Source organism: Cetorhinus maximus, chromosome 20 (assembly GCF_964194155.1).
Source record: "Cetorhinus maximus chromosome 20, sCetMax3.hap1.1, whole genome shotgun sequence".
Taxonomy (NCBI): domain Eukaryota; kingdom Metazoa; phylum Chordata; class Chondrichthyes; order Lamniformes; family Cetorhinidae; genus Cetorhinus; species Cetorhinus maximus.
The window spans coordinates 38,058,505-38,085,965 of NC_135898.1; the positions used below are offsets into that span (position 1 = coordinate 38,058,505).

At 40.7% G+C, this 27,461-nt stretch overlaps 1 protein-coding gene across 1 annotated transcript in view; it reads left to right on the forward strand.

Annotated features, from left to right (window-relative positions):
* ipmkb (inositol polyphosphate multikinase b) overlaps nucleotides 1-27,461 on the forward strand; it is a 104,587-nt gene that overhangs the window by 30,783 nt on the left and 46,343 nt on the right. Inside the window, exons 3-4 of the mRNA XM_078565915.1 lie at nucleotides 23,733-23,829; nucleotides 26,677-26,849. Of these exons, the coding sequence (XP_078422041.1) occupies nucleotides 23,733-23,829; nucleotides 26,677-26,849 (270 nt within the window). The remainder of the gene's footprint in view (nucleotides 1-23,732; nucleotides 23,830-26,676; nucleotides 26,850-27,461) is intronic.

A 27,461-nucleotide genomic window follows, 5' to 3' on the forward strand; every position in this document is an offset into this window, starting at 1 on the left:
AGACAACTATTCACTGCAAGTCTGTTTTCTATCCCTTAGCCAATTTTGTAACTATGCTGTTACCATCTTTTTTATCCCATGGACTTCAAGTTCACTGACAAGCCTAACGTGATACTTTACCAAACGCCTTTTGAAAGTCCATATAACCAATATCAACTGCCCTCATCCACCTTCTCTGTTAGCTCGTCTAAAACCGCGATCATGTTAGGCAAATACAATTTGCCCTTAAAAAGTCCGTGCTTGCTCTCCTTATCAGACCATACTTGTCCATATGGCCGTTAATTTTCTCCCAGATTATTGTTCCCTACCTCTGATGTTGGATTGACAGGCCTGTAATTGGCAGGTTTATTCTCTTGTTTTTTGAATAAGGGTATAATATTTGCAATCCTCCAGCCCTTTGGCATCCCCCTGTATCTAAGGAGGATCGAAAGATTGTAGCCAGCATCAGTGCAATTTCTGCCATTACTTCCTCAGCAATTCATCTGGACTGGGTGACTTAACCAGTTTTAATTACTGGAAACCTTTCTAGTACCTTTTTGTCTTTTATCTCATTCAACCTGCTCTGAAACAATAATGCACAGTATTCATTTAGTGTCTAGATCTCCATTTTTGATTCCTAACTGGCCTCTGCCCCTGACGGTTAATATTCTGAAAGAAAATCTTTGCATTCCCTTTTATGTTAGCCGCCAATCTATTCTCGTGCTGTACCTTTGCTCCTCTTGCTTCCTTTTTCACTCTTCCTGTTCTTATATTCAGCCTTATTTTCATATTATCGAGCTACAACTGTCATATGTCGTCTTTTCTACTTCATCTTACTCTCTAACTCCGTAATGTCAGGAACTTTGACTTTGGTAACCATTCCTTTTCCCCTTGTGAGAATGTATCAGGGCTGCACCTGAACCATCTCCATTGCTCGATTGCTTTTCTGCCTGCTAGTTTTTGACTCCAATTTACCCAGGTCAGATCATTTCTGAATTTGGTAAAATCAAGCCTCCTCCTTATTTTTATTCTACATTGTTCCTTGTCCTTCTCTATAAATAATGTAAACCTTGCACTACTATGATCACTATTCCCAAGATGCTCTCCAACTGATGACATTCTCCAGTTGATCAACTTCATTTACCAGGCTGCTTTTGGCAATGCATCCTTCCTGTTGAGATAAAAACATAGTGATCAAGAAAATTCTCCTGAACGCAATTCAGAAATTCCTCCCCTTCTCTGCCCTCAATATTCAATATAGAGGTTGGTAAAGCCTCCCATTAGTGTTCTGTAGTTCTTGCATTTTTTGTAATTTCTTTGTAAATCTGCTCCTTTATCTCTTTCCAACTTTTTAGTGGCCTATAAGATACATCAAGTAGCACAATAGATCATCTTAACTTCACCCAAACAGATTCTGTCTTTGATATCTCGAGAACATTCTCTCATTCCAACAGTGTAATATTTACCTTAATCAAAGCTGCTATCCCTATCTTTCCTGAATACCATGTACCCAGGAGTGTTAGCATCCAGTCTTCTTTTTGCACCAGGCCTCATTTATCACCACATCATATTTCCATGTGGCAATATGCACCTGTGGTTCACCAATCTTATTAATCACGTTTCATGCATTTATACACAAGCACTCCAAACCAAACTTAGACCTATTTGCATTTTCTTTGATTCTCCTGAGTGTATCTCGCTCTCCAACCAGCATTAAGTTTTGAATACTAATGAGAGTGATGGTTCATCTGGGAAGTGGAGCCTGAGTCAAATCCACGGCACCAGGGCTGGTTTGGTTGTAAATGAGGGCAGGGGGAAGATTGGGAAAGCAGTAGTGATAGGGAATTCTATAGTTAGGGGAACAAACAGGTGACAGAGTTTACTGTGCATGTATGTGAGCACATGGAGTGAGGTGAATAACATTGGTGAGCTGTAGGCATAGGTAACCATGTGGGAACATAATATCATAGCAATAATGGAGATCTGGCTCAAAAACAGGCAGGATTTGGTACTAAACATTATTGGATACAGGTTGTTCAGGAAAGGTAGGGAAGAAGAGGAGGAGAGGTGGCAGTATTGATTAAAGATAATATTACATGCTGGAGAGAGAGGAGGTCCTAGAAAGGTCAAGGGTGGAATCTATTTGATTACAGCTAAGAAACAATAGAGGTACCATGCACTACTGGGTGTATTATTATAGGCCACCAACTAGTGGAAAAGATGTAGAGGAGCAAATTTGCAAGGAAATTATGGAGAGGTGCAAAATCTAAAGAGTTGTTATAATGGGGGACTTTAATTTATCACAATGTGTACTCAGATTGTAATAATGTAAAGGGCCCAGAGGGGTAAGAGGTTCTAAAGTGTGTTCGGAAGAAATTTCTGCATCACTGTTTCCAGTCCAATGAGGAAGGAGGCATTGCTGGATCTGGTTCCGGAAAATAAGGTGGAACATTTGGATCAAGTGCTAGTAGGGGAATATTTAGGGCGCAGTGATCATAGTATCATAATGTTTAAATTAACAATGGAAAAGGATGAGGAGCAATCCAGAGTAAAAATAATTATTTGGGGAAGGCCAATTTCAGTGGGGTGAGAACAGATCTGGCTCAGGTGAATTGGAATAAGAGATCGTTAGGCAAAACAGGATGATGACTGCCTTTAAAGAGTAGATAGTTTAGGTACCGTCAATACATTTCCATGAGGGGAGAAAGTAGGACAAACAAAGCCAGACCTCCCTGGGTGTAGAAGGAGATAGAGAGTAAGATGAAGCAGGAACAGATGCACATGACAAATCTCAGTTGATAATACAAGTGAGAATCAGGCTGACTATAGAAAGTTTGAGTGGAAGTGGAAAACAAATAAGAGCAGCAATGTGAGAGCATGAGAAGAAACTGGCAGCCAACATTTAAAAGAATTCTAAAACCTTCTATAGGTATCTAAATAGTTGGCCCAAGCACAATGGGCCAAATGGCCTCCTCCTGTGCTGTATCATTCTATGAAACCACTGGCTGATGTTGACTGTGCTAATTGGTTGCTGTTGGTAAGCATGGTGACCTTGCCAGAGACCACGTTAAAGTATATACTGACAGGAAATCCATATGGAAATTCTGATGGTGCAAAACCTGCTGAAAACTTCCAATTCTTTAAAAGTTTAATAGTTTACTATGACAAATAGGAGTGAGTTAGTTTGCTCTTTGCTGGTTTACTTTGCTTCTGTGAAATGGTGTACAGTATTCTGCTTTTAACATACTCTTGCAAGTCAAGCTCAGACGAAGAATGTTTTGCACCCTTTATATAACTGTCTGTAACATAAGCATTTTTTCTATTTTTTTTAAAACATCCTTCCACTAACTGTATATTCTATTGGGTGGTTCCATTGAACCCCAGTACCAGCTGGTGTCCTTGTGTTATGCTTCTTCTGAACAGTTACAAAGGAACGCAGGAAGAGCTCTGGTTTGAAAATTGTGTAAATTCTTGCCAGCTTCTGCCACAGCTTGGGAATTTACGAAAAGGTCTCGAATGTGAGGTTTCAGTAGTAATAATAGCTTCTAATCTTCTTGCCAGAATTTTTGCCTTTTCACAGAGATATGAAATAGTCATTTAATATTAGACTGGATGCTCTTGGGGAAGGTGGTTGTGAAGGAATGGTGTAAATGATGAATCACTATATACAAATGAATTGTTTCAGTTGCAGAGACTTGACTGGCCAAGTTCAGCGTCTTCCAACAGTACCCTAAAGACTCAAAATATGAAATGATATTTAGGTTCAGTAATTCCCTTTTGCAGTCCTCACTATGTAGAATCCTATGATGCATATTGCTAATGCAAAATCATCTTTATCAGCAACTGTTTATTTTCCTCACACAACTTCACTATGTGCCATATCTCAGACTTAGGAGAAGGAAGCTGAATATTTCTGTTGATTAAATGTGCAGTGTTTCTTCTAGGCGACTTAATTTCATAAAATTACTGAAATAACTTTGGCATTGACTTAAACTTCCCTTTTGATACAAAACAGCTCTCATCATACATGGAGCAGTTGCATTTTAAGAAATAAATATTGAATTTCATCCTCCATTGTCCCAACACATTTAATATAGAGACAGCAGGAAATTGTTATCTGTGTTCCATCAGTTGTCTTGTCCTCTTTCTCCAAATCTAATTTGCGATATGTTTTGATCCACTTCCCACACCATTCATGGTGGGGTGAAATTCCATGGGTACGTCATTCATTCTTCATGGCTAGCATTAGCAGGCTCTGAACTATTTAACTGTCACACCTGAACCTAATTCTGTGCTCGCTGCACATCTGTACTTGCACTTTACACCCGAGAGCATTGTTTTATTATATTTTTGTCCATGATTCCATTTAACAGTCATTAGATTTCTTTAAATTGAGCATTTTTCAAATTTGGCCCACTGAATGCACATAGTCTCCATTCCCCTTGCAGCACCATTGGAACTCAAAAGACATTGGCCATCTTTTTCAACAGAGCAATAATCTATTATGTTTTTCCAAGTATGATGGTGTGATTTGACAAGTCATTCTCTAGCTAATCTCTAGGTTTACTGCAGACCAGTAATTGTCCAGACAGATGTCATATGAAATTTAATGTCAAGAACTCTAACATTTTACATTTTGGAAGACTGGGTAAGGAGAAAAGTGCAGGGAACTTTATAAAGGAGTAGCGGAACAAAGGGTTAAGGGTCTCAGATGCACATAAAAGATTAAGTATGTGACCTAGGTTTTATAAATAGGGGCATAGACCACAACAGTCAAGTTAAACCTAAAGAAATATTGATTAAGCCTCACTGATCATAGTTTTGAGCACTCTCCTTTAGGAAGATATCAAGTCCATGGAGCTGGATCAAGAGATTCACCCAGATGGTATGAAAGATGTGTGAGGGTTTATTTATGAGCACACTAGAAAAACTGGTCTTTCTTCATAGGAACAGAGAAGGCTAAGAAGTAATGATGAAGGTGTTTGAAATGGTGAAGTACTAGATAATGTAAATAGAGAAAATCTATTTGGACGCTTAGTAAGTTGGCAACTAAAAGAGTATTAATTTACAAAGAGGTTAGAAGAAATGATTTTACACAGGAATTGAAATGCAGAAGTTATGGTAGATGTAGCATCCCTAATAGCTCTTAATATGGAAGTGATTGAAATATCTAAGAAAGATTGAATTTTAGAAAGGTTAGAAGAGCAGAAGCAGTCGACTCTTAGACAAGCGCAGATGGACAGGCTGAAAACCTGAGCAGTAGGGTTCTAGCCTGTGCCATAAGGCTTTCTTTCATGCCATGTTGCAGCTACTTGTGTGTGAAAAATGTGGATAAGTAAGACTAATAAGTTAAATTTGAAAGCTTTGCTGGCCACTTCCTGCTTTTGGATGTTTTCTGCCTGTCAGTACAGTGAAACCATGTATTTACCAATGGTTTCTGTTAGTCCTGGATAATTCTTGGTTTATTCCACTTCTTTTTGCTCATGAGTATGTGAAGCCTTCTGTAAGCACTCATCTGGATGTGTACCTTTATGCAGACTGAGCAACATTTCTAATTCCCTGTTCTGTGCTACACTACACACCGTTCCAGATCTGTGATGACAGATTGATGACCTGTGCTTGGGTCTTTGACAATACCTGTATTGTTGAACTAAACATGTCATGCAACACATGATGGCTTTAGTAGATGCTCCACTGAGCTTTAGTTGCTCTATTCGGTTTGTGACTGCTTTACTAAACAGCAGGTATGTTTGTTTGCAATAAGGATCCAGTTTGCACTGGTTGCTTGCTTAACCAAATAGATGCTGTGTCATTTTGAACTCCAGCAATGACCAACATCATTAAAACACCATTCTGAACTTGTTGCTTCAAGATAAACCTTGGGTAAGCTTTGTCTCTGGATTTCTGTCCTCTCTCATTACCTTCTATAATGTAAGGTGGCTGACTCCTACTTGACTGAGATTAGTTCTTTTTATAATCTTGAGTTCTATCTGAATGCTTAGTTCTTTATTAATATTTAATTGTTTCAAAAAATTCCACAGTAATTGCTCACAATTCACATTGTGAAATAAAATATTAAACCCAACTTAGGTGATCATTAGACTGATGTAACTGAACAATAAATTATATTGGCAGCTACTCACTAGGATAAAATAAATTTGCATGAATAGGTAATGAATTACTTGCTTTTGCATAGTTACTTTGCTCATGTTTTGATATCTTGACAGCAGAGACTGCAGTGTTGTTGTTTTCGGCTAAGGAAAACACTTCTCCCTCTTTCTCCTGTGCTTAACCCGCTCTGTTTTCCAAATGCACTAAAATGTCCGTTATTTTATATGTGGTGAAATTATAGGAACAAGAGTTCTCAAACCCTTGAGCCTGCTTCATCATTGTTAGATCATGACTGAACTCCATTTGATCACCTTTGCACCATATTCCTTCATATCCTTAACTAACAAAATATCTTGGTCTTGAGAATTTCATTGGTCTTCAACCTACAGTCTTTTGGTGGAGCGTTTTCTGGGTTTTTGTAAAAGGAAGAGCTTCCTGATTTTGCTCTGAAAAGGCCTGGCCCTAATTTTAAGATTTTGTGGCTTAGTCCATTCCCATCCAGAGGTAATAGTTGTTTTATATGTACTCGCTCATATTCTGAATGGTTTTAAACAGCTTGGATTCTTGCATGCGTAACAAATAAAGGAATAGATTCCAGCCAGAACAAAATGTAAAGCAGAGCAAAACTATGTAACCTTACTGCATCCACATGTAACTGCTGGGCAAAGACCATCTCCGATTGAAGAAAAAAGCCCCTGCCACCTCCCTATGACCTTCAATAGCATTACAGTTGCCTGACCCCCCATTTTGGAGGTGGTCAATGACAATCCACATCAAAGTGCAGCTATAAGAGCAGAGCAGAGGCTGGATACTTCAGTAAGCAGCTTCTGGAAGGAGTGGTCAGCAAACGTGCCACTGGACCCTCTCTCTTACTCCAACAGTGACTGCAGTTTGCACTATCTAGAGGATGCACTATAGCAACTCACTAAGCCTGCTTTAACAGCTCCCCCAACTCATTAATCTTCAGCATTAAGAACATGAGCAGAAGATAATGGTATCTATGTGTCCAAGTTCCCCTCCCAAGTCACACAGCATCCTGACAACATATGTTGCTATTTCTTTGTTGGGATGTATCAAAATCTGTGGGCTAGATTCTGTGATTACAAACAAAATAGTCAGATTCCTTATTTAGCTATTACCATAAATATGTATTCTTTTCCACCTTTCCAATTTAATCCTGATGTTTATGAGTATATTTTTTAGTCTTACGATGTGTTAATTTTGCTCAAAAATGTTGACTAGATTTATTGTTTTCCTTGTCTGTATAGATCCAGACTAACAAAATAGTGGGCATCACATCCAGAAGCAGCTCAGTATTTTTCAGCCCTTATGTATCTATGCATTGTTCCAAAGTGAAGTTTTGCAGAGCTAAAACTTGGATAGTGTGATGATTGCTTTGAGATGGCTGATGACCATTCCTCTAGGAAGTCAGTAAGAATGTGATGCATGTATTAAGCTGTTCATGACCAAAAACATTTATCACCCAATGAATCTCTGGTGCTTGTTTCAATATGGTGGAATTCAGAAAGTGATGATGAGTATTCAGAAAGTAAAACATAATTTAGTTGTTTAACCTCTGAAGTGTACCTCTGTGTGTTGTTCTGGTTCTGATTGCCACAAAAAGCAGGACAAATCCAATTCAGCCAATTACTGTCCCATTAACATACTCTCAATCATCAGCAAAGCGATGTAAGATGATGTCAGCAGTGTGATGAGCAGGCTAGAAAGGGTGAACTGACTCCTCTTTGTCCCTCCTGAGTTAGTTATAACAGAGTTTGAATTTAAAAGGGAGGTGATTTTGCCAATTTAATATATATATTTAACCTTGTATAGCTCGGTGCAAGAAATAAGCCAGCCAGTTTCCACAGGCTAACAAGTAAAGAGTTTGTTTTATTGCTAAAACTCACTCAGTTAAAGATGCAGACATTATAAACAAAAGGTTTAAAATATACAAATAGGCCCAACTATACACTAATGCAAAACAACACACACAAAATGACACACAAAGCATGCAAAAAAGTAAAACTCTGCAGAATATCAGGTCTTAAAAATTTGGCCAAGCCACAAGTAAAGTCAGAAGAAAGTTGTCCAGAGGCTTGTTTACAGCGGAAGGGCTCCCTTTCCACAGTGGTCTGCACTCATGGCTGGTTGATTCATAAATCTCCTTTAAGAACTCTCCATTTGCAGCAATGAGGTCTTCTGGTGGGTTTTGCAAATCACAAAGAGCTCAGCTTTGATGAGAGCGGTTTCTGAAGAAAGAAGATTGGATAAGGCTGTTGCCCTTGTGGCAGCCTCTCTGACTATCCAAAAATCCAGTATCTATTTTTCGTGCACGAGCTCAATCACGTGACCTCTCTCTGAGAGCCCCATAGACTCTGCCTCCATAAAAGCAGCTTGTGCCCTTCGCAAATGCAACATAGTAGCTGCTGTAAGCCAGTGTCCTTTGCTAAGGAAAAGTGTAATTTTCAAAGAAGTTCAATATGTATGTCCAGCTGATGACATAAATTAGCATTTTATATAACACATCTTCATAATAAAAGTGATATTAAGTGGCATTTAGTCAGCAACAATGTGTTCACTGATGCTCAGTTTGGGTTCTGCCAGGGCCGCTCAGCTCCAGACCTCGTTACAGCCTTGGTCTAAATATGGACAAAAAGAGCTGAATTCCATAGGTGAGGTTAGAGTGACTGCTCTTGAAATTATGCAACATTTGACCGAGTGTGGCACCAAGGAAATCCAGCAAAATTGAAGCTAGTGGAAATCGAGGGGAAAGCTCTTCATTGTTTGGAGTCATACGTAGTCCAAAGGAAGATGTTTGTGGTTGTTGGAGGCCAATCATCTCAGCCCCAGGACACCGCTGCAGGAATTCCTCAGGGTCCTAGGCCCATCTGCTTCATCAGTGACCTTCCCTCCAATATAAAAGGTCCAAAGTGGAGATGTTCGCTGATGATTGCACAGTGCATACAGTATCCTAGGCTATCTAAAAGGGTCATAAGAGTACAAGAACAAGGAGTTCATGTTGAACTTGTATACGGCACTAGTTTGGTCGCACATGAAGTATTGCATCCAGTTTTGCATGCAGCACTTTTGGAAAAATGTGAAGGTAGTAGAGAGAGTGCAGAAAAGATCCATGGGAATGGTTCCAGGGATGAGGAACTTCAGTTATAAAGATAAATTGGAGGAAAGAAAGCTACGAGGAGATTTGATAGAGGTATTCAAAACCATGAGGTGTCTGGACAGAGTAGACAGAGAGAAACTGTTCCCACTCGTGAAAGGATTGAGAACAAGAGAGCACAGATTTAAAGTAATTTGCAAAAGAATTAAAAGCGATATGAGAAAAAAACGTTTTCACGCAGTGAGTGGTTAAGGTCTGGAATGCATTGCCTGAGAGTTTGGTGGAGGTAGGTTCAATCGAGGAATTCGAGTGTTATTTGAAAAGGAATAATGCAGGGTTATCGGGGGAAGGCGAGAGAATGGTATGAAGTAAATTGCTCATTTGGAGAGCAATGGGCCGAATGGCCTCCTTCTGTGCTGTAAAAATTGTGATTCTACTCAGCACAATTTGCACTCCTGAGATACTGAAACAGTCTCTGCCCGCATGCAGCAAGATCTGGACAACATTTAGGCTCAGGCTGATAAGTAGCAAGTAACATTTGCAACACGCAGGTTTCAGGAAATGACCATTTCCACAAAAGCAGATCTAATCTTTTCCCCTTGACATTTAGTGGCATTTATGTGGCTGAATCCCCCACTATCAACATCCTGGGGGTTTTCATTGACCAGAAACTGAACTAGGCCAACCATATAAATACTGTGGCTGCAAGAGCAGGTCAGTGGCTTAGAATTCTGCAGCGAGTAACTCACTTCCTGACTCCCCAAACCCTGTGCACAATCCTCATGGTACAGTTCAGGATTGTGATGGACTCTCCGCTAGCCTGGATGAGTGCAACTCCAACAACTTTCAAGAAGCCTGACTCCTCCAGAACAAAGCAGCTCGCTTAATCGGCACCCCTTCCACCATCTTAAATATTTATTGTCTCTAAGCTGGTGGACAGAGACAGCAGTTTGTACCATCTACAAGATGTACTGCAGCAACTCACCAAGTCCCCAACAACACCTTCCAAATTCGAGGCCTCTACCACCTAGAAGAACAAAGGCAGCAGGTGCATGGCAAAGCCCCAATCTGCAAGTTCCCTTCCAAGCCACACACCATCCTGACTTGGGACTATATTGCTGTTCCCTCACTGTCACTGGGTCAAATTCTTGGAGCTCCCTCCCTAACAGAACTGTGGGTGTAGCTAGGCCACATGGACTGCAGCAGTTTAAGACGACGGCTCACTGCCACCGTAAGGGCATTTAAGGATGGCAATATGTGCTGACCTTGCCAACGATGTTGACATCCAAGAAATATTTTTTTTAAATGCTCTTGTTATGTTGTCTCTGGATCTGGAATAAATTTGGTCAGGGTGTTCTGTACTGCAGCTGAATTGAATTCTTTAGTACATGTGTGACAATTGCTCTGTTGATAATTTTGTATATATTGTCAAGTAGAGCTTTTTCGGGAGGCAGCTATGTGGTGGGCAGAATTGCTATTAACCTACTGCGGATGCTGCTTCCTTGCAAGATTTGTCAGTGTTTGAGGTGCTCAACCATCCATTTGACTGCCCAGTGCTTACACATTAGATTGCATTGTATGCTTGTACCAAAGGAAGTGAATAATTGTTCAAACTGACTGAAAGTACTCTGTGCAATTACTTGGATAACTGAGCGTCCACACAAGAGCCCTAGCTCTGCCTGTGTGAAACAATAGGGGAACATTTTCTAGGTCCAGATAAAAGTGGGAGGTGGCGTGTTAGATGAAAAATTACAGGTGAGGCACCGAGAGGCATGAAAGAGCCCTGGGTGTGGGTGGGTGCCTACACTTGGTGCCACTTGGTATTTCCTTTACAGTCTAAGTTGTTGGGTGGATTGTCCACCGGTCACAGTCCAGGGTGCAATTGACACCCTCCAATGCTTACCTGCCAGGCTTTTCCAGTTTGGCCGGAGGGTATCTCATTCACATGGAAAAGTAAAACACTTGCAAATCATTCCAATTCAGTTTTAAGCTACTCTGAAAGAGCTGTTGAGGTGGCTGTTCAATACTATTGAAGTCACATTACCATCTAATTTAAACTGGGACATGATGCATTAGACTGTAGATCTGTCAGAAACATTGGAATTGGAATAGATTACCTTGAAGAATATGTCTTGACTTATATCACTAATTTAACACTGAGTAGGTTTGTACCACAGTTGTCCAGAGTCATAATTAAAGTTTAATAAGACCATAGCAGCTCACATTAACTTCAATTCCTACTGACAGAGCTGCTTTTGTGATGACTGACATCATATTTCCCCTTTCCAGAGCTTTTCCTTTCCTGAGATGGCAATCCGGTCATTACCTTCCAGGCCTCTAGCTGTGTGTAGCCAAATATTAGGGAGTGTTGCCTGCCTGGTGACTGGCCTGAGTTGGGAACATACTGTGTGGTAATCTCAGGATGTTACTTGACCTTTCATGTGCATATTGAAATATTACTATGTTGTCCTTGCAGCCTTTATTTATTAGAATAGTATGATTATAATTATTTTTGTATAGCAAACATTGTAGGGTTAACTTGTAAACTCCATTGGTATCAAAAAAGCAAGGATGCTGCTTGATTATTTCCAAGCCCCAGAATATTATGTGGGAGAAGATAAACTAACGCGTAAAAACCAGGTTTCTTTCCTTTGTCCCCCTCTTTCCCTCTGTCCACATTTAACACTTACATAAGTACATATGAACATAAGAATTAGGAGCAGGAGTAGGCCATTTGGCCCCTCAAGCCTCTTGCACTAATTGATAAGATCATGGTTGATCTGATTGTAGCCTGAATTTGACTTTCCTGTCTATCCCCTATACCCTTTGACTCTCTTGTCAGTCAAGAATCTATCTAACTCAGCCCTAAAAGGATTCAATAACCTGTCTCCACTGCTCCCTGGGGAAGAGAGTTCCACAGACCTTCTGAGAAAAAATTTCTCCTCATCTTAGTCTTAAATGGGAGGCCCCTTATTTTTAAACTGTGTATCCTGGTTCCCTAGGGGAAACATCCTCTCAGCATCCACCCTGTCAAGTCCCCTCAGAATCTTATATATTTCAATAAGATCACCCCTCATTCTTCTAAACTCCAGTAGATACAGGCCCAAACTGTCCAACCTACCTTCATACGGTAACCCCTTTACCCCAGGAATCAGTTGAGTGAGCCTTCTCTGAGATGGTTTTATCGGCAAGAACATAAACTTCCTAATTTTTAATCAGTGTAGTCAATCTCAAAGATTCAGTTTTTATTCTTTCTCGAAATGTGGGTGTCGCTGGCTAAGCCAGCACTTTTGTTGCCCATCGCTAATTGCCCCCGAGAAGGTGGTGGTGAGCTGCCTTCTTTAACTGCTGCAGTCCATGTGGTGCAGATACACCTACCGTGCTGTTAGGAAGGGGGTTCCAGGATTTTGACCCGGTAACACTGAAGGAATAGCGATATAGTTCCGAGTCAGGATAGTGAGTGGCTTGGAGGGGAACTTGCAGGTGATGATGTTCCCATCTTGTCCTTCTAGGTAGTTGAGATTGAGGGTTTGGAAGGTACTGTCGAAGAAGCCTTGGTGAATTACTGCAGGAATGAATGTTGAAGGTGGCTGATGGGGTGCCAATCAAGCAAACTGCTTTGCCCTGGATGGCCTAGTCAGCCACACCCACATCCCGGGAAAGAATAAAAACTGAACCTTTGAGATTGACTACACTGATTTAAAAATGAGAAAGTTTATGTTCTTGCTGATAAAACCAACTCAGAGAAGGCTCACTCAACTCTTTTCTGGGATGAAGGGGTTGTCGTATGAGGGAAGATTGGACAGGTTGGCCCTGTGTCCATTGGAGTTTAGAAAAATGAGAGGTGATCTTATTGAAACGTTAAAGACCCTGAGGGGGCTTGACAGGGTGAATGCTGAGAGGATGTTTCCCCTTGTGGGAGAGACTAGAACCAGGGCACACGGTTTAAAAATAAGGGGCCTCCCATTTAAGTCTGAGATGAGGAGAAATTTTTTTTTCATAAGGTCTGTGGAATTCTCTTCCGCATAGAGCAGTGGAGGCAGGTCATTGTTGGAGCTGCACTCATCCAAGCAAGTGAAGAGTATTCCATCACGCTCATGACTTGTGCCTTGTAGATGGTGGACAGACTTTGGGGAGTCAGGAGGTGAGTTATTCGCCGCAGGATTCCTAGCCTGTGACTTGCTTTGTGGCCACAATATTTATATGGCTGGTCCAATTCAGTTTCTGGTCAATGGTAACCCTCAGGATGTTGCTTGTGAGGATTTCAGCAGGTTATGCCATTGAATGTCATGGGGAGATGGTTGGATTCTCTCTTGTTGAAGATGGTCAGTGCCTGACACTTGCGTGAATGTTCCTTGTTATGTGAATGTTACGCAATTGTGACTGCCATTATGTAAAGAGGAAGACAGAATTTTAATTGTTGTGAAGAAAGGGTGGTTAAATTGCAGAGGTAAAGGCACTTCAATTCACTCTGCTTTGGATTAGTACAGGAACAGAGAGCAGCTAATTTGTTTGAAGAAAAGTTATGAAATATATGAAAAAGAAAAGTAGTTGAAGCATAAGTATCTGCAATAAGAATGCAAGCATATTTTAAATAAAACCAATGTTAAAAAGAAACCGGACAAAGAGGAGGTTGCATGTGAAACAGAAAAAGCCATAGATGATGTTCGGAGATTTGAATACGCAGGGGAAAAACACTGCAATCTTTCTGCACATAGGTTAATTTGTCATCTCTAAGACACTTTGAGGTGAAATTGGTTTTGAACGGTAGCACGCCGGGTGATAGTGACATGGTAGCCTGTTTCACCTCATCCACCACACTCCTTTCACAGTGTAAAACCGTTTGCCAATTCACTATTTCCTGTTTTGTACTGCTGCCCAAGATGGATTTTCAGCTCTCATATGTCATCATGTCAGCACATTACATGAATTGATGCTGGAGTTCTGCAACTGTTGCCATACTATAGAGTATAAAAGCTAACTTTTCAAAGCATGTACAGCAATCCTGTAAATTCAGTTTTGCTATTATGCTGATTTCAGCTGCTGCATGTCTGGAAACTGTTGTTGACCATGGCAGTGCATTGACCCATACGTTTACAAGTGTAGATTCAAACATGAATGCACATATAAACTCAGCTGTATCTGATTCCAATACCTTTGTTTGTGGGCCCAACATTTTGTCATCTGTTTAAGGAATGCCACTTTTAGCAATATAAATGAGGTTGCATTTGTACACTGCACTCCAAGCCATAATCCAAACTAAACGAGTGCTGATGTAAAGTACCATAACAGATCAGTGATAATCCAGTCAGTTCTGTCTTTGCACTGACTGTAGCAGTGTCTTTTATAGTTAAAACGTATAGACTTCACCTTTAGTACATCACAATATAATCCTGGACCCTACTTTTAATATTTAAATACTGTTCAATTGCATATAACTAACAACGAGGCAAAGTTAAGTGCCAATTTGAAGAAGTTTAAACTTGGTTGTTTGTATGACCTCTTTAGTAGTTGAGATCACCTGGTCTCCATTAGGCATTTTGAATTGTAGATAACTAGCGTCTTTGTACGTGTGTGTGTGTGTATGTGTCTGTCTGTCTATTTCTGAGTTAGTGATTGCATTCAGATATTTATTGCCTTAATAGGAAAAAATGATTCTTTGTGTTCATTCCTTGGGGTTTGGTGTTCCTATCATTTTAAAAACATATGTTAAACTAAAGGAGATATTGCAGTGCAATTTGAACTGAAAAAATCCATCCCTCACTCAAATGCTTGCTGCATAAATGGCAAGTTGAAATCTCAGTTACAAGAGTCATAATTGGCACAGAAGAAGGCCATTTGGCTCTACAAGTCACTGCTAGCTTTCTGTATGACAAACCAGTCAGTCCCATTTTCTTACTCTATCTCTGTAACGCTGCAAGTTTTGTCTCTTTCGCCACCTCTGCATTCTCTCAAGGAGTTTCACATCCTGAAGTATGATGACCAGAACTGAGCGCAGTATCTTACGTGTGACCTAACCATATAAAGGCTCAGCCTATCTTCCCTGCTTTTGTACTCAGTACCTTATAAGCCCAAAATTCCATATGCTTTGCTAATCACTCTTGCAATATATTCTGCCACCTTCAAGGTCTTTGTACATGCACCCCCAGGTCCGTCTATCCCCACACACTGTTTAGAACTGTGCCATTAAGTCTATATTGTTTCTCCTTATCCCTCTGCCAAAATGCGTCACCTCACACTTCTCTATGTTAAATTCCATCTGCACATTCTGTTAGCCTATCTATGTCCTGTTGCAGTCCATTTGCATTGCCCTCACTGTTTGTCATCCTCCAAGTTAGGTAACATCGGCAAGTTGTGAAATTTTACTCTGTATATCGATTTCCAAGTAACTTATTTATATCAAGAATAGCGATCCTGGCATTGACCCTTGGAGAACACAGTCTACCATCCTCCAGTCTGAAAATAACCATTTACCACTACTTTCTGTTTCCTCTCCTTAAACCAATTTTTTATCCAAGTTGACACTGGCCTGCTTATTCCATGAGCCACAATTTTGTTCACCAGTCTTTTATATCAAGTGCTTCCTTAAAATCCATAAAACTAGACAATTATTGCATTCCTTCATTAGCTTTCTCTGCTACTTCATCCAAAAAATTTAGGTTAGTCAAGCGTGAATTGCCTTTTACAAATGTGTGCTGGCTGTCCTTAATTAACTTAAACTTCTTCAAGTGCCTGTTGACTATTCCCATCATTATTGTTTCTAAAACTTTCCATACCACTGAAAAAAACTAACTGGCCTGTAGTTCCTTAGGATTGTCCTTGCACGTTTTCTTTAATAATGTAGTCACACTTGCCTCTGTCCAATCTCTGGCACCACCTCCGTATCTAGAAAAGCTTGGAAGATTGGAAAGCCCTGCTGTTATCTCTACCCCCCACTTCCTTGAGCAATCTGAATGTAAGCCATCCAGACTAGGTGACTTATCCCTCCTAAGCATAATCAGCCTTCCCAGTACCACCTTCCCCTGGATTTTCACCCCTCCATTACCTCTACCATCTCTGCTTCTGTTTTGTCAGCTTCCTATTCCTAACTGAATACCGATACAAAGTACTCATTAAGTATTCCAGGCTTGCCCTGCATTCATAAGCAGATATCATCCTTTTTGTTCCTAACAGGACCCATTCCACCTCTTAGCATTTGCTTACTATTTACATGCCAATTGAAGATTTTTGGGTTCCCTTTTATGTTGACTACCATTCTATTCACATGTTTTCTCTTTGCCTGTCTTATTTTCCTCTTCACTTCCCCCCTCAACCTATTGAATTTGTCCAGGTTCTTGCTTGGAGAATTCAATTGTCATGCATCTCACACCTTCCTTTTTTGATTCATCTCTATCGTCATCCAGTGAGATCTAGCTTTGGTTCCCCTACCTTTCACCCTTGTTGGAATGTACCTAGCCTGTACCTGAAGCATCTTTTCCTTAAAGGTCACCCCATTGTTTCATTCCAGTTTTTCCTGCCAGTCTTTGGTTCCATTTTATCAGGGCTAGATTCCTTCTCATCCAATTGAAATGGTTTCACTTCCATTTTTGATGTTCTGTTTTAGACTGTTCCTTGCTTTTCTCCATTGCTAATCTAAACCTTATGATAAAATGAATACTCTTGCCCAAGTGTCCCCCACCAGCACTTGGTCTATCTGGCCCACCTCATTCCCAGCATCATATCTAGCAATGCCCCCTTTCTAATTGGACTGAGAACGTACTAGTCAAGGATGTTCTCCTGGACACATTTCATTAACTTCTCTCCCTCCTTACCCTTTACTTTAACCTAAAATCCCCCACAATCACCACTGTATAGTTCATGCACGTCTGTGATTTCTTGCTGATTTGCTCCTCTATCACTATTTGGATGATGATAGAATACCCCAAGTAGCATTATTGCTTTTTATTACCACTTTTTGCTTCTCAACTCTAACGAAATGGATTTTGTCCTCGTCCCCTCAAGGACACCCTCTCTTTCCAACTTTACAGTATCTTCCATAATCAGATTGTCACCTCACCTCCCTTTTCTCTTCTCTCTCTTTTCTGAGCACTTTATATTGTTGAATATTAAGCACCCAGACCTCACAATTTCTAGGCCACATTTTCATTATTGTCATTATATCATACTCCCACATGGCAAATTGTGCTTGTGGCTCACTGAACCTTATTCACCTCACTTTGTGCGTTTAAATACATGCATTGTAAACCTGTCCTTGCATTCCTCATTGTCCTTTTTCATCCGCTCACATCTAATACAGTATTATTTCCTTCTCTAATACTATCCAACACTCTCATTTTGTGAACCTTATTCCTCTTTTATACTTTTATATGCTGGTGCCCACCCCCCTGCTAATTTAGCTTAAACCCTCCTCAACCACATAGTGGACCTCTCCACGAAGACACATGTCCCAGTCCTTTTGAGATGCAACCTGCGCCTTTTGAATTGGTGTCCCTTGTCCAGAGCTGGTCCCAATGCTCCAAGAATCTGAAGTCTTCCCTCCTGTACCGTGCTTCAAGTCACACATTAACCCTCCCTATCTGCCAGTTTTTACTCCCACTAGTGTGTGGACTGGGAGTAATCCGGAGATTACTACATTTAAGGACCTACTTTTTAACTTCCTATCACCTAAAAATCTGACAGTAGGACCTTACCTGCCCCCTCTGTCATTGGTACCAACATGTACCACAACTATTGGCTCACCCCCCTTCCCCCTGCAGAATTTTCTGCACTTTCTCTGTGATTCCCTTTATCCTGGCATCAGGGAGGTAATACACCGTGCAAGACTCTCAATGACAGCTACGGAAATGTCTGTCTGTTCACACTTCACTTCTCAGCCTCCCATGACTATGAAATTTCCTATCACAACTGCATTTCTACTCTTTGCTGCTCCCTCCTGCGCAGTCCTTTGTCCATTAGTGCCATGGTCTGAACAGCAATTCTTCAAGGTGTTGTCACTGCCAGCAGTCTCTAATGCTGTTTACCTGTTTGAGTGTGGCACATACTCCAAAGACTCTTGTATTGCCTGCCTCTTCCTGCTCTTACACAAAGCTATCCATTTACTATCCTGAACACTTACTGTCTGAGGGGTGGCCATCTGGAGACACTTCCTGATCCCGCAAGTCACATGAAGTGTCCTGTCCTGAAGTTCCCACATGGCTCCGGAAATGCAAGTGACAGATCTCAGATGCCCATCTAAGTAAAAACTCTGTTCCCTCTTTTACAACTAATATTAATTTTAATTAATCCACCTAGAGCAGCTCTGTGCTGGTACGCTTGTTAGTTCACTTTCTGTTACACTTACCTTGATTGAAGATTTTAATTTCCCAGCTCCTCTTTTGAATGAATGCTGGAGTATAGAGAAAGAGAGAGATACTCGCTAATCAATCACTTAGCTGCTTTCCTGAGATGTCACGCTTTGGTTTCTTTTTCAAATGCAATTGGTCGGCTCTGAACCCTCCGATCCCCCTTATTCTTTATACCTGCTGGCCTCACTGTGCTCTGCCACTGCTCTTTTATCCTCCCACAGGTCTCACTCTGCTCTCACTTTCGGTGCTACTTCGGCCTCTCTTTTATCCTCCCACTAGCCTCAATGTGTTCTTGCTCTCAGTGCTGCCCTGCCACTGTTCTTTTATCCTCCCGCTGGCCTCGCACTTGGTGCTGCCCTGTCACTGCTCTTTTACCCTCCCACTGGTGTCCATGTGCTCTCGCTTTCAGTGCTACTGCAGCCTCTCTTTTATCCTCCCGCTAGCTTCAATGTGCTCTTGCTTTTGGTGCTGTTGTCACCGTTGTTTTATGCCCCCACTGGCCTTGCTGTGCTCTTGCTTTCAGTGCTACTTTGGCCCCTCATTTATCCTCCTACTGGTCTTGCTCTTGATGCTGCCCTGTCACTGCTCTGTTATCCTCCTGGTCTACCTACACTCTCACTCTAATCAATTTTTGCGCTGTAAACAATTATGCTTGTATTTTCAATATATTTTCCTCTGCAGCCATAATGCCGTGGCGGGTTGGAGACTAGTATTACGTCTTTGTTGTATTTACAGATAGTAACCTTTGCCAGCTCAGTGTCTGTGTAACCTGTCTCATGCTTTCTCTTGATGCCCATTGGATCTCATGGGACTGGAGAAACTACGTAAGTAAGTGTGTTAAAGGCCGTTTTATTTTCTTGGTGGGAACAATATAATGTACAAAATCCACAGTTGTAGCCTGCAGTATCTGCAGCATTGTTCTCTAATATCATCGTAGGTACTTTTAATAACTAGCACAAGTCTTTTGGCAATATTTCTGATTTTGAGCCACCTACACTGAGTTCCAAGAAACTAAACAATATTGTGGCCGCCTTAGCATTTAAAGTTTAGTACTTAGAGTTTCTCGAACTACTTTAACGTGCTCTTCGAATACTTTCTCCCTCCAATACGAAGCTATTACAGTACTGTTATGAGGTAATGCCTTGTATTAGTTATTTTTCTTCTCTGCTGTACTGGGTTTGATTCCGTGGGTTCAGTTATCTCCTCCAATGTGCCACTCTTCACGTGATTCCCCAGTGTGTGCTGGCTAACTGACTAACCCAGCATTGATGCTTGATGTCCAGATGTGTACCTTTTCTGTGGGAATTGTTGTATATTGGTCAGTGATTAGGATCTGTCAGTAATTTTTTTTCTCTTTCTATCTCTTCCAGTCTGGGGATACTTAGGCCAGATTTTAGTACCTTCACTGACATCTTGGCTAAGATCAATCAACTCGGTTCAGGTTGGGAACAAAACTGGGACCTTTCTTTTTTTGCCTGGCTGCTAATACATACTGAATGGATTCCTCTCATAACTCAGTCAATGTACTGAACCATCAGGGAAGCCCAGAACACGCATAAGTTTTGTTAAATTGTTGTTCAACCCTAAATGGAGGATAATGGCATAAAGAGCTGTGGAAGATCATCTTTATTAGATTGTTTCCCTCGACACAGGCAGGCGAGTTTGAATTCTGTAATTTGAACCAAAATAACATTTGATAAACAGAAATGAAATTGTCTTGAACAGTTTAATCCAGGTGATTTATTCTTGTTGTAAGTGCAGATGAGATTCAGTTGCAGAAAATCTCAAGAGCTGTACTTTCAAATTAAACGGTGAGAGTGAGGTCCCTGGAAGGGATTCCAGCACTTAACCAAGAGGATTACTGAGCTTGTCATCACTTGTGTCTCTATGTTACAGACAGGTGGTTGACTGTGTTTATTTCTTCCACAAAGTTTAAATTTTATTGAATTATTTTATTGTATTTTTTTAATATTTAGCTCCACACTGCAATCACTAAGGACATAGAAGAGTAATATTGAGGTATAATCAGATAAGAGTTGAGAGGGATGAGCTGGATCAAATCGGAGAAGAGACAAATGTATTATCTTTAGCTGAAGGAAAGGGATTTCTACTTCTTTTCAAAATTGGTGATCAGCTTAATTTGCGCAGGGCATCCTGAGGTCTGTAACAGGGGAAAGAAGAGGAAGGGTGGATTAGGTATGTTGAGCCTGCACTAGATAATAGTCTATTTACTTTACAGGATTATTTTAGGTTATAGTTCTGCTGGAATCATATCCTGTGAAGTGAATGCCCTGGCATTGGCATCGAATCCACTAAAGCCCTTGGTGGTAGGAGCTTTGCTCTATGGTAGCTGCCAGCTGTGCCATACCTTCATCCTGGCCTGGCTAAGAGTGGGCTGACCTTTTTTCCCCTGCTCAAAATACCCAGTTGCTGGCTTTGGAAGGCCTCTCTATGTAGATTCATATTACGCAGGAGGGCATTCAGCCTGTGCTGGCTGTTTGAAAGAGCTTTCTTATTCTCAAATTCCCCTGCTCTCTTCTAATTTTTCTTATTGGTTCTAGTTTAAAGACAAGATTTCATTACTCTCAAACTAACCTTGATAGATAAGTGATGTAGTTAAAGTTGTGTTGAGATTAAATTGAGAAAACATGGTTCTCAAATAGGAAAAGATCAGAAGCTATAAATAACAATGCACTATTTCTTGCATTTTCTAATAATTTCACACTGCTGCTTTGCCACAGACAGCAGATTTCAAGTTGGAAGCAAACCAGCAGTGTAAACGGAAATCATTCAAGGCTGCTGGAGGCAGCTGGTACCACCAAATGAAATGATTTTGGTCTGGGAATGGCCTACTTTCAGCTGGCCTTTTGGCTTGACAGCTGGTGAACTCAGTGTCCATTGTTCACCTCTCTCCACTTTCCTATCATATCAGATCAGTAAAATCTTTTTTCTGTTCTTGGTGATATGCACCTCCCTCAAATGTTGGCATGCAGCTGAACGTTGAAATGTTAATATAGATCTAGCTGCTGTAGAAGCAACTCCACAGTGTGGACAGGATTTTCTGCAGCGCCAGGAGCTGAATACAGAATCGTTTTAGTATGATGAAATCCACTGTTTACGAGACCAGTGGGGAAGCATGTGTGAGCTGTTGTCTGCACTGACTTTGATTTCAAAGCGTGTATTTTTTTGAGACTGAAAGAAAAACCCAAACTTCACTTTCTGGGATTGGTTGGTGGGTGGTAACTTTGGGTTGCTGCTGACTCATCAGACTTCTGGGAATCAGACTGGGACCTCAGTTTGCTAAGGAAATTGAAGCTCCTTGGGGAAAAACACACACATATAGCTCTTAGATCAGATTTCAGCAGGAGGTCAAAACAGGTAGACCTCTGTGTGTGAGACAGCTGAAAAGACTGGAACCTGAAGACTGTCATGAGCCAAGCTAAAGAGATTCTGCAGAGGTGCCCCCTTTTTGATGACGACTGTATCCATGGAACTTGGATAGAGTAAAGCTGCTTTTGGAGATGACTCGATGACCAAATCCTATATGAGGAAAAGGAGTTGAACACTGCTTGAGGAAGACAGTTGTGAAGGACCTTGTGCTATACGTGGTGCCACATGTGCTAAGGGGACTGCATGTAAATCTGTGAAATCTATTTTTGTTGTGATGGATACTTAAAGTGTAATTTATAGCTTAAATGGAATACAATTTGCTTGTCAATTCCTGTTTAATATATAGATAAAAGCAAAAAACTGCGGATGCTGGAAATCCAAAACAAAAATAAAAATACCTGGAAAAACTCAGCAGGCCTGACAGCATCTGCGGAGAGGAATACAATTAACGTTTTGAGTCCGCATGACTCTTCAACAGAAGAGTCATACAGACTCGAAACGTTAACTGTATTCCTCTCCGCAGATGCTGTCAGACCTGCTGAGTTTTTCCAGGTATTTTTATTCCTGTTTAATATATGTTGATTTTGGTTTGATAAAGTATAAGTTATAAAAAGCAAAATTGTGTTCATCAACTTCTTCCTTTGGGTTCATTTGGTAAGTTTGGCTATTTTAGATTATTGGTCTCCACGGAGATCAAAGCATTTAGCAAAATACTGCAGATGCTGGAAATGCAAAATTAAAACAGAAAATACTGAAATCACTTCTGCATGTCGGGCAACAGCAGGCCATTGACCTGAAACTTTAATCCGACTTTTCTCCTGCATTTTCTGTTTTCATTTTAGAATGTGATTCTACAATATTAATGCGATGATGCATGTAGTTTCAGTGTTCATTCCATATTGAGTGGACACACTGGTAGAAATTGGAGCACAATGTTGCATGCAGGACCTTTGTTTTATACACAAATAGTCTAAACTACATCTTTTTAATTTCCATCATTTTTTAAAATTCATTCACTGGTTGTGGGCTTCATTGGCTGGGCCAGCATTTATTGCCCATCCCTAGTTGCCCTTGAGAAGGTGGTGGTGAGCTGCCTTCTTGAACTGCTGCAGTCCATGTGGTGTAGGTACACCCACAGTGCTGTTAGGAAGGGAGTTCCAGGATTTTGACCCAGCAACAGTGAAGGAACGGCAATGTAATTCCAAGTCAGGATGATGAGTGACTTGGAGGGGAACTTTGGTGGTGGTGTCCTCATCTATCTGCTGCCCTTCTCCATCTGGATGGTAGTGGTCATGGATTTGGAAGGTGCTGTTGAAGGAGCCTTGGTGATTTCTTGCCCTGCGTGTTGATGTAATATTTTCCAGTTGACATATTATTGAACCTTTGTTGTTTATTCACCTTTCTGAAGCTAGGATGTATGAGTAGTTGTATAGTTTGTCCTGTATGCATTACCTCTGCATAGTGAAGGTTTAATGTAGTTGAATAAATACACACATTTGGAAGTCTGGTGAAATTGAAACCAATTCTGAGCCTTTAAACATTGAACAATGAGCTGTGGGACAAAAGGCTGTGAAATACAAGAATATATGTGTATTCAGGTTGAAATGCACTTAATTTATCTTGACTACTGAAAGATAGTTCTAAGTTTCCTGAAATAAGACTTTCTTTTAAGTCACAGTCCCCAAAAAATACTCTTGAGAAAGTTTGATGAGCCCTCCTATGGGGCAAAAAAGCTTTGTTTGTAGTTCTGATGTTCAAATATTGGTTCTCAACAGACTTTTCTTTGTTTTCAGGTGTTTGGTTCATCGTGTCATGAGCATGTGTTCTTAGATCTACGAAAATTTCTGCCTAAATTCCTTGGCACCTGGACACCGACTACTGCACCTAATGGTATCCTTTGCACTGAACTGCGATATTGTGTACTGTATGAACTGGTAACCTGACAGTTGTTAGCTTAATAATGACATAAAAATTCAAATTTTTCTTTAGTTTGTCTCCTATCCCCCCATCATGTCCTCTCTGAGCACATCTTTCCTATGAGACCCAGCTCCTGTTCCCCTTGAACTTATTCCCACTAAACTGCCAATCAAGCTTTTGGTCATCTGACTTAATATTTCCTTACATGCCTTGGCACCACACTTGGTTTTATAATGTTCCTGTGAAGTGCCTTGGGACACATGATTACACCCTCAAGACAAAAAGCCTGCCATTCTCTGCTTTTGCCATCCTCTTTAGCAAGTAGTTTCACAGTATTTGTGATGGGCAGTATTTGCGATTTCCATTCATTATAATGCCCTAAATAAGCTGAGGCACTCTACATACTTTGTAAAGTGATTATTTTCCCCCCTCCATCTGTTATATAGACAATTATTTAGATAATCTGTGGCTTTGAAACTTGGAAAATGACCAGTTGATTGGTTTTAAAGTAGCATGGCCCTTTTGTTTATGTTGGAAATGCTTGTATGCCTCTGAGACTAAGCCTACCCGATGTATTGAATGCAGTTGGTGTGATAATTCCAACAGCAGTGCTCACAATAATTAATCACTGTTTAGGCTGTATTGCAATAACCATATACTGACACAGACTTAATTGGTCTATAAACACATTCCTGACCACTGCTTCCTACACTACAGCTGCTTGCGCCATCTGTGATCAACGGGGACAAAGTATCCTCCACCTGTTGATCCGCTCTGAGTAACCAAATAATAGACGAGTTTCCATTTTCTTTTTCTTCTCCAATATTAGTTAATCTTTCACATACGAACAAAAACCTCAGGTCTGTGTGTGCACTTTTTAAAAAAAATCCAATTTGAATAATCTTTCAGATTTATTTGTTTTCCTTTGCATTCTATCACTTTACACTACATAAAAGCATATTTATTTTGGTTTGCCCAATTTTTCTTTCTAAATTCCATTGCTGCTGCTGCTACTTCTCTGCCCTTGTTATGTTTCAACTAATTTTATCTTAAAGATGAAGGTAGAAAAATTGCACTCAAAATCTACTCATTCATTTTTTTTATGATCAATAATTGGCCTGTGTAGTCTAATGCCTTTAATGTAAGGAAACACTTCAGAGAAGCATCATAAAACAAAAGGTGACAGCGAGCCACATAAGGAGATAACCAAAAGCTTGGTCCAGGAGGTACAGTTTAAGGAATGTCCTAAAGGAAAAAGTAAGGTGGAGACATGTAGGGAGGGAATTCCAGAGCTTAGAGCCTAAGCAACCGAAAGCATGGCCACCATTGGCCAAGAAGCCAGAATTAGATGAGTGCAGATATCCTGGAGGAGATTACAGAGACAGGAAGGGGCAAGATTATGGAGGGATTTAAAAATAAGAACGAGAATTTTAAAATCAAACATTGTTTGACCTAGAGCCAGTTTAGATCAGGTGAACATGACTTGTGCAAGTTAGAATAAGGCAGCAGAGTTTTGGATGACCTCACGTTTCCAGGGGGTAGAATGTAGGAAACCTGCCAGGAGTGTGTGGGAATAGTCAAGTCCAGCAGGAACATTGGAGCAGGAATAGGCCATTCAGCCTGTTGCTTGCTCTGCCATTCAATACGACATGGCTGATCATCTACTTCAATGCCTTTTTCCTACATTATCCCCCTATCCCTTTATTATCATTGGTATTTAGAAATCTTTCAATCTCTGCTTTAAACATATTCAGTGACTGAACTTCCACAGCCCTCTGGGGTAGAGAATTCCAAACATTCACAACCATCTGAGTAAAAAGATTTCTCCTCATCTTGGTCCTAAGTGGCTTCCCCCTTATTTTGAAAATGTGCCCCCTGATTCTAGACTCGCCAACCAGGGGAAGCATCTTACCTGCACACTTGTAACAAAAGGATGAATGAAGGTTTCAGCAGCAAATGAGTTGAGGCAGAGACAAAGTTGGGTGATATTGAGGTGGAAATCGGTTGTCTGACACGGATGATGACACAGATATAGTTGTTGGGAGCTCACTTTGGGTCAGATATGTCACCAGGTTTGCAAACAATCTGGTTTAGTCTCAGACAGGTTTCCAGGAAGAGAGATGTAGTTGGTAGCTGGGGAACAGAATTTGAAACAGGGACCGAAAGCAATGACTTCAGTCTTCCTACTAGGAACTTTGTTTATCCTGTACTGGATGTCAGACAAGCAGTCTGGTAATTTAGCAACCAGGGAGGAGTCCAGAGAGGTGGTGGTGTGAGGTAGCACTCTCTAAACTAAACTTTCAGATGATGTTGCCAATGGTCAGCATGTAGGTGAGAAATAGGAGGAGGCCAGGGATGGATTCTTTGGGAACACCAAAGGTAACAGTGTGGGAGCAGGAAGGGAAGCCATTGTAAGTGATAAGATTAAATAGATAAGAATAGAACCAAGCAAGAGCAGTCCTATCCAGGATACGAAAGTGGAGAAGCGTTGGAGGAGGATGGTGTGAGTGAGGTGAGAGGCGCAACACCTGAAGAGATGGAATCTTTAACAATATTAGCTAACATGGGGACAAGGAGGGAAGCTCGGTGGTTAGCTGTTTAGTGGGGATAGGGTCGAGGGAGCAGGAAGTGAGTCTCATGGCCATGGCTGAAAAGGACTGCTAAATACCATGATTAGCATGAGGTTGTGATAAGTAAATGGGGCATTGGTGTAATGTTTTTGCTTTGAAGGTAATAATAAAGTAACTGAACAACATTAGGTCTTGGAAATTGTTTCAAGGGATTACCGCCAGGAGTTTGCTCTTTAACCTCTGAGTTCAGAGTTGTACCTTAAACTGGAAGATGTGACACGGAAGTTCAACAAACCGTGCATCATGGATGTAAAAATAGGGAAGAAAAGTTATGACCCAGACGCATCAGCTGAAAAGATACAACAACAGATCAGTAAATATCCGCTGATGGAAGAAATTGGTTTTTTGGTACTTGGCATGCGGGTAAGAGAAATTTGATCACAAATCCAAGAGCCATAAGTTTGCATGTGTTTGATTTTACCTATTGTTTAGTAAAGGTGAGCTGTTAAATTTATAAAGATGATTGGATTCCTGACGAAGTCATTGTTGTTCAGACTGCACCAGAGTGTAATGTGCAGCTGTGCACAACATGTGTGGGCGTAAAGGGCATCACGAGTGCCTAATCATGTAACTAAATGAAGAAAACACACAAGATTCCCACATGATCAATTACATGGTCTTTTTGATTTGCTTGGAGTAGCAGCGCTTAAACAGAGGACTAAGTAAAAATTTGCAAACCTATGCAAGTTGATTCCCATACAGTTTAAAGAAAAAAAGTAAATGCACCAGTAATTTGAGAAGAAACTGAGTGTTAGAATTTTGCGGTACTAGCAGCTAAGATCCTTACTGGTATTCGTAAATTTGAGTGCACTCTGCCCAAGATTTTACAACCATTCATTCTTGGCAGTGTGCAGTTGAATTTCCAATTTTCCTTACAGGATAAATGAGGCTGTCAGTTGACAACACAGATTCATTAAATTGTCTCCTTTGTGTTAATTCACAAATGTCCCGAAATGTTTCTTTTATTAAAAAGCA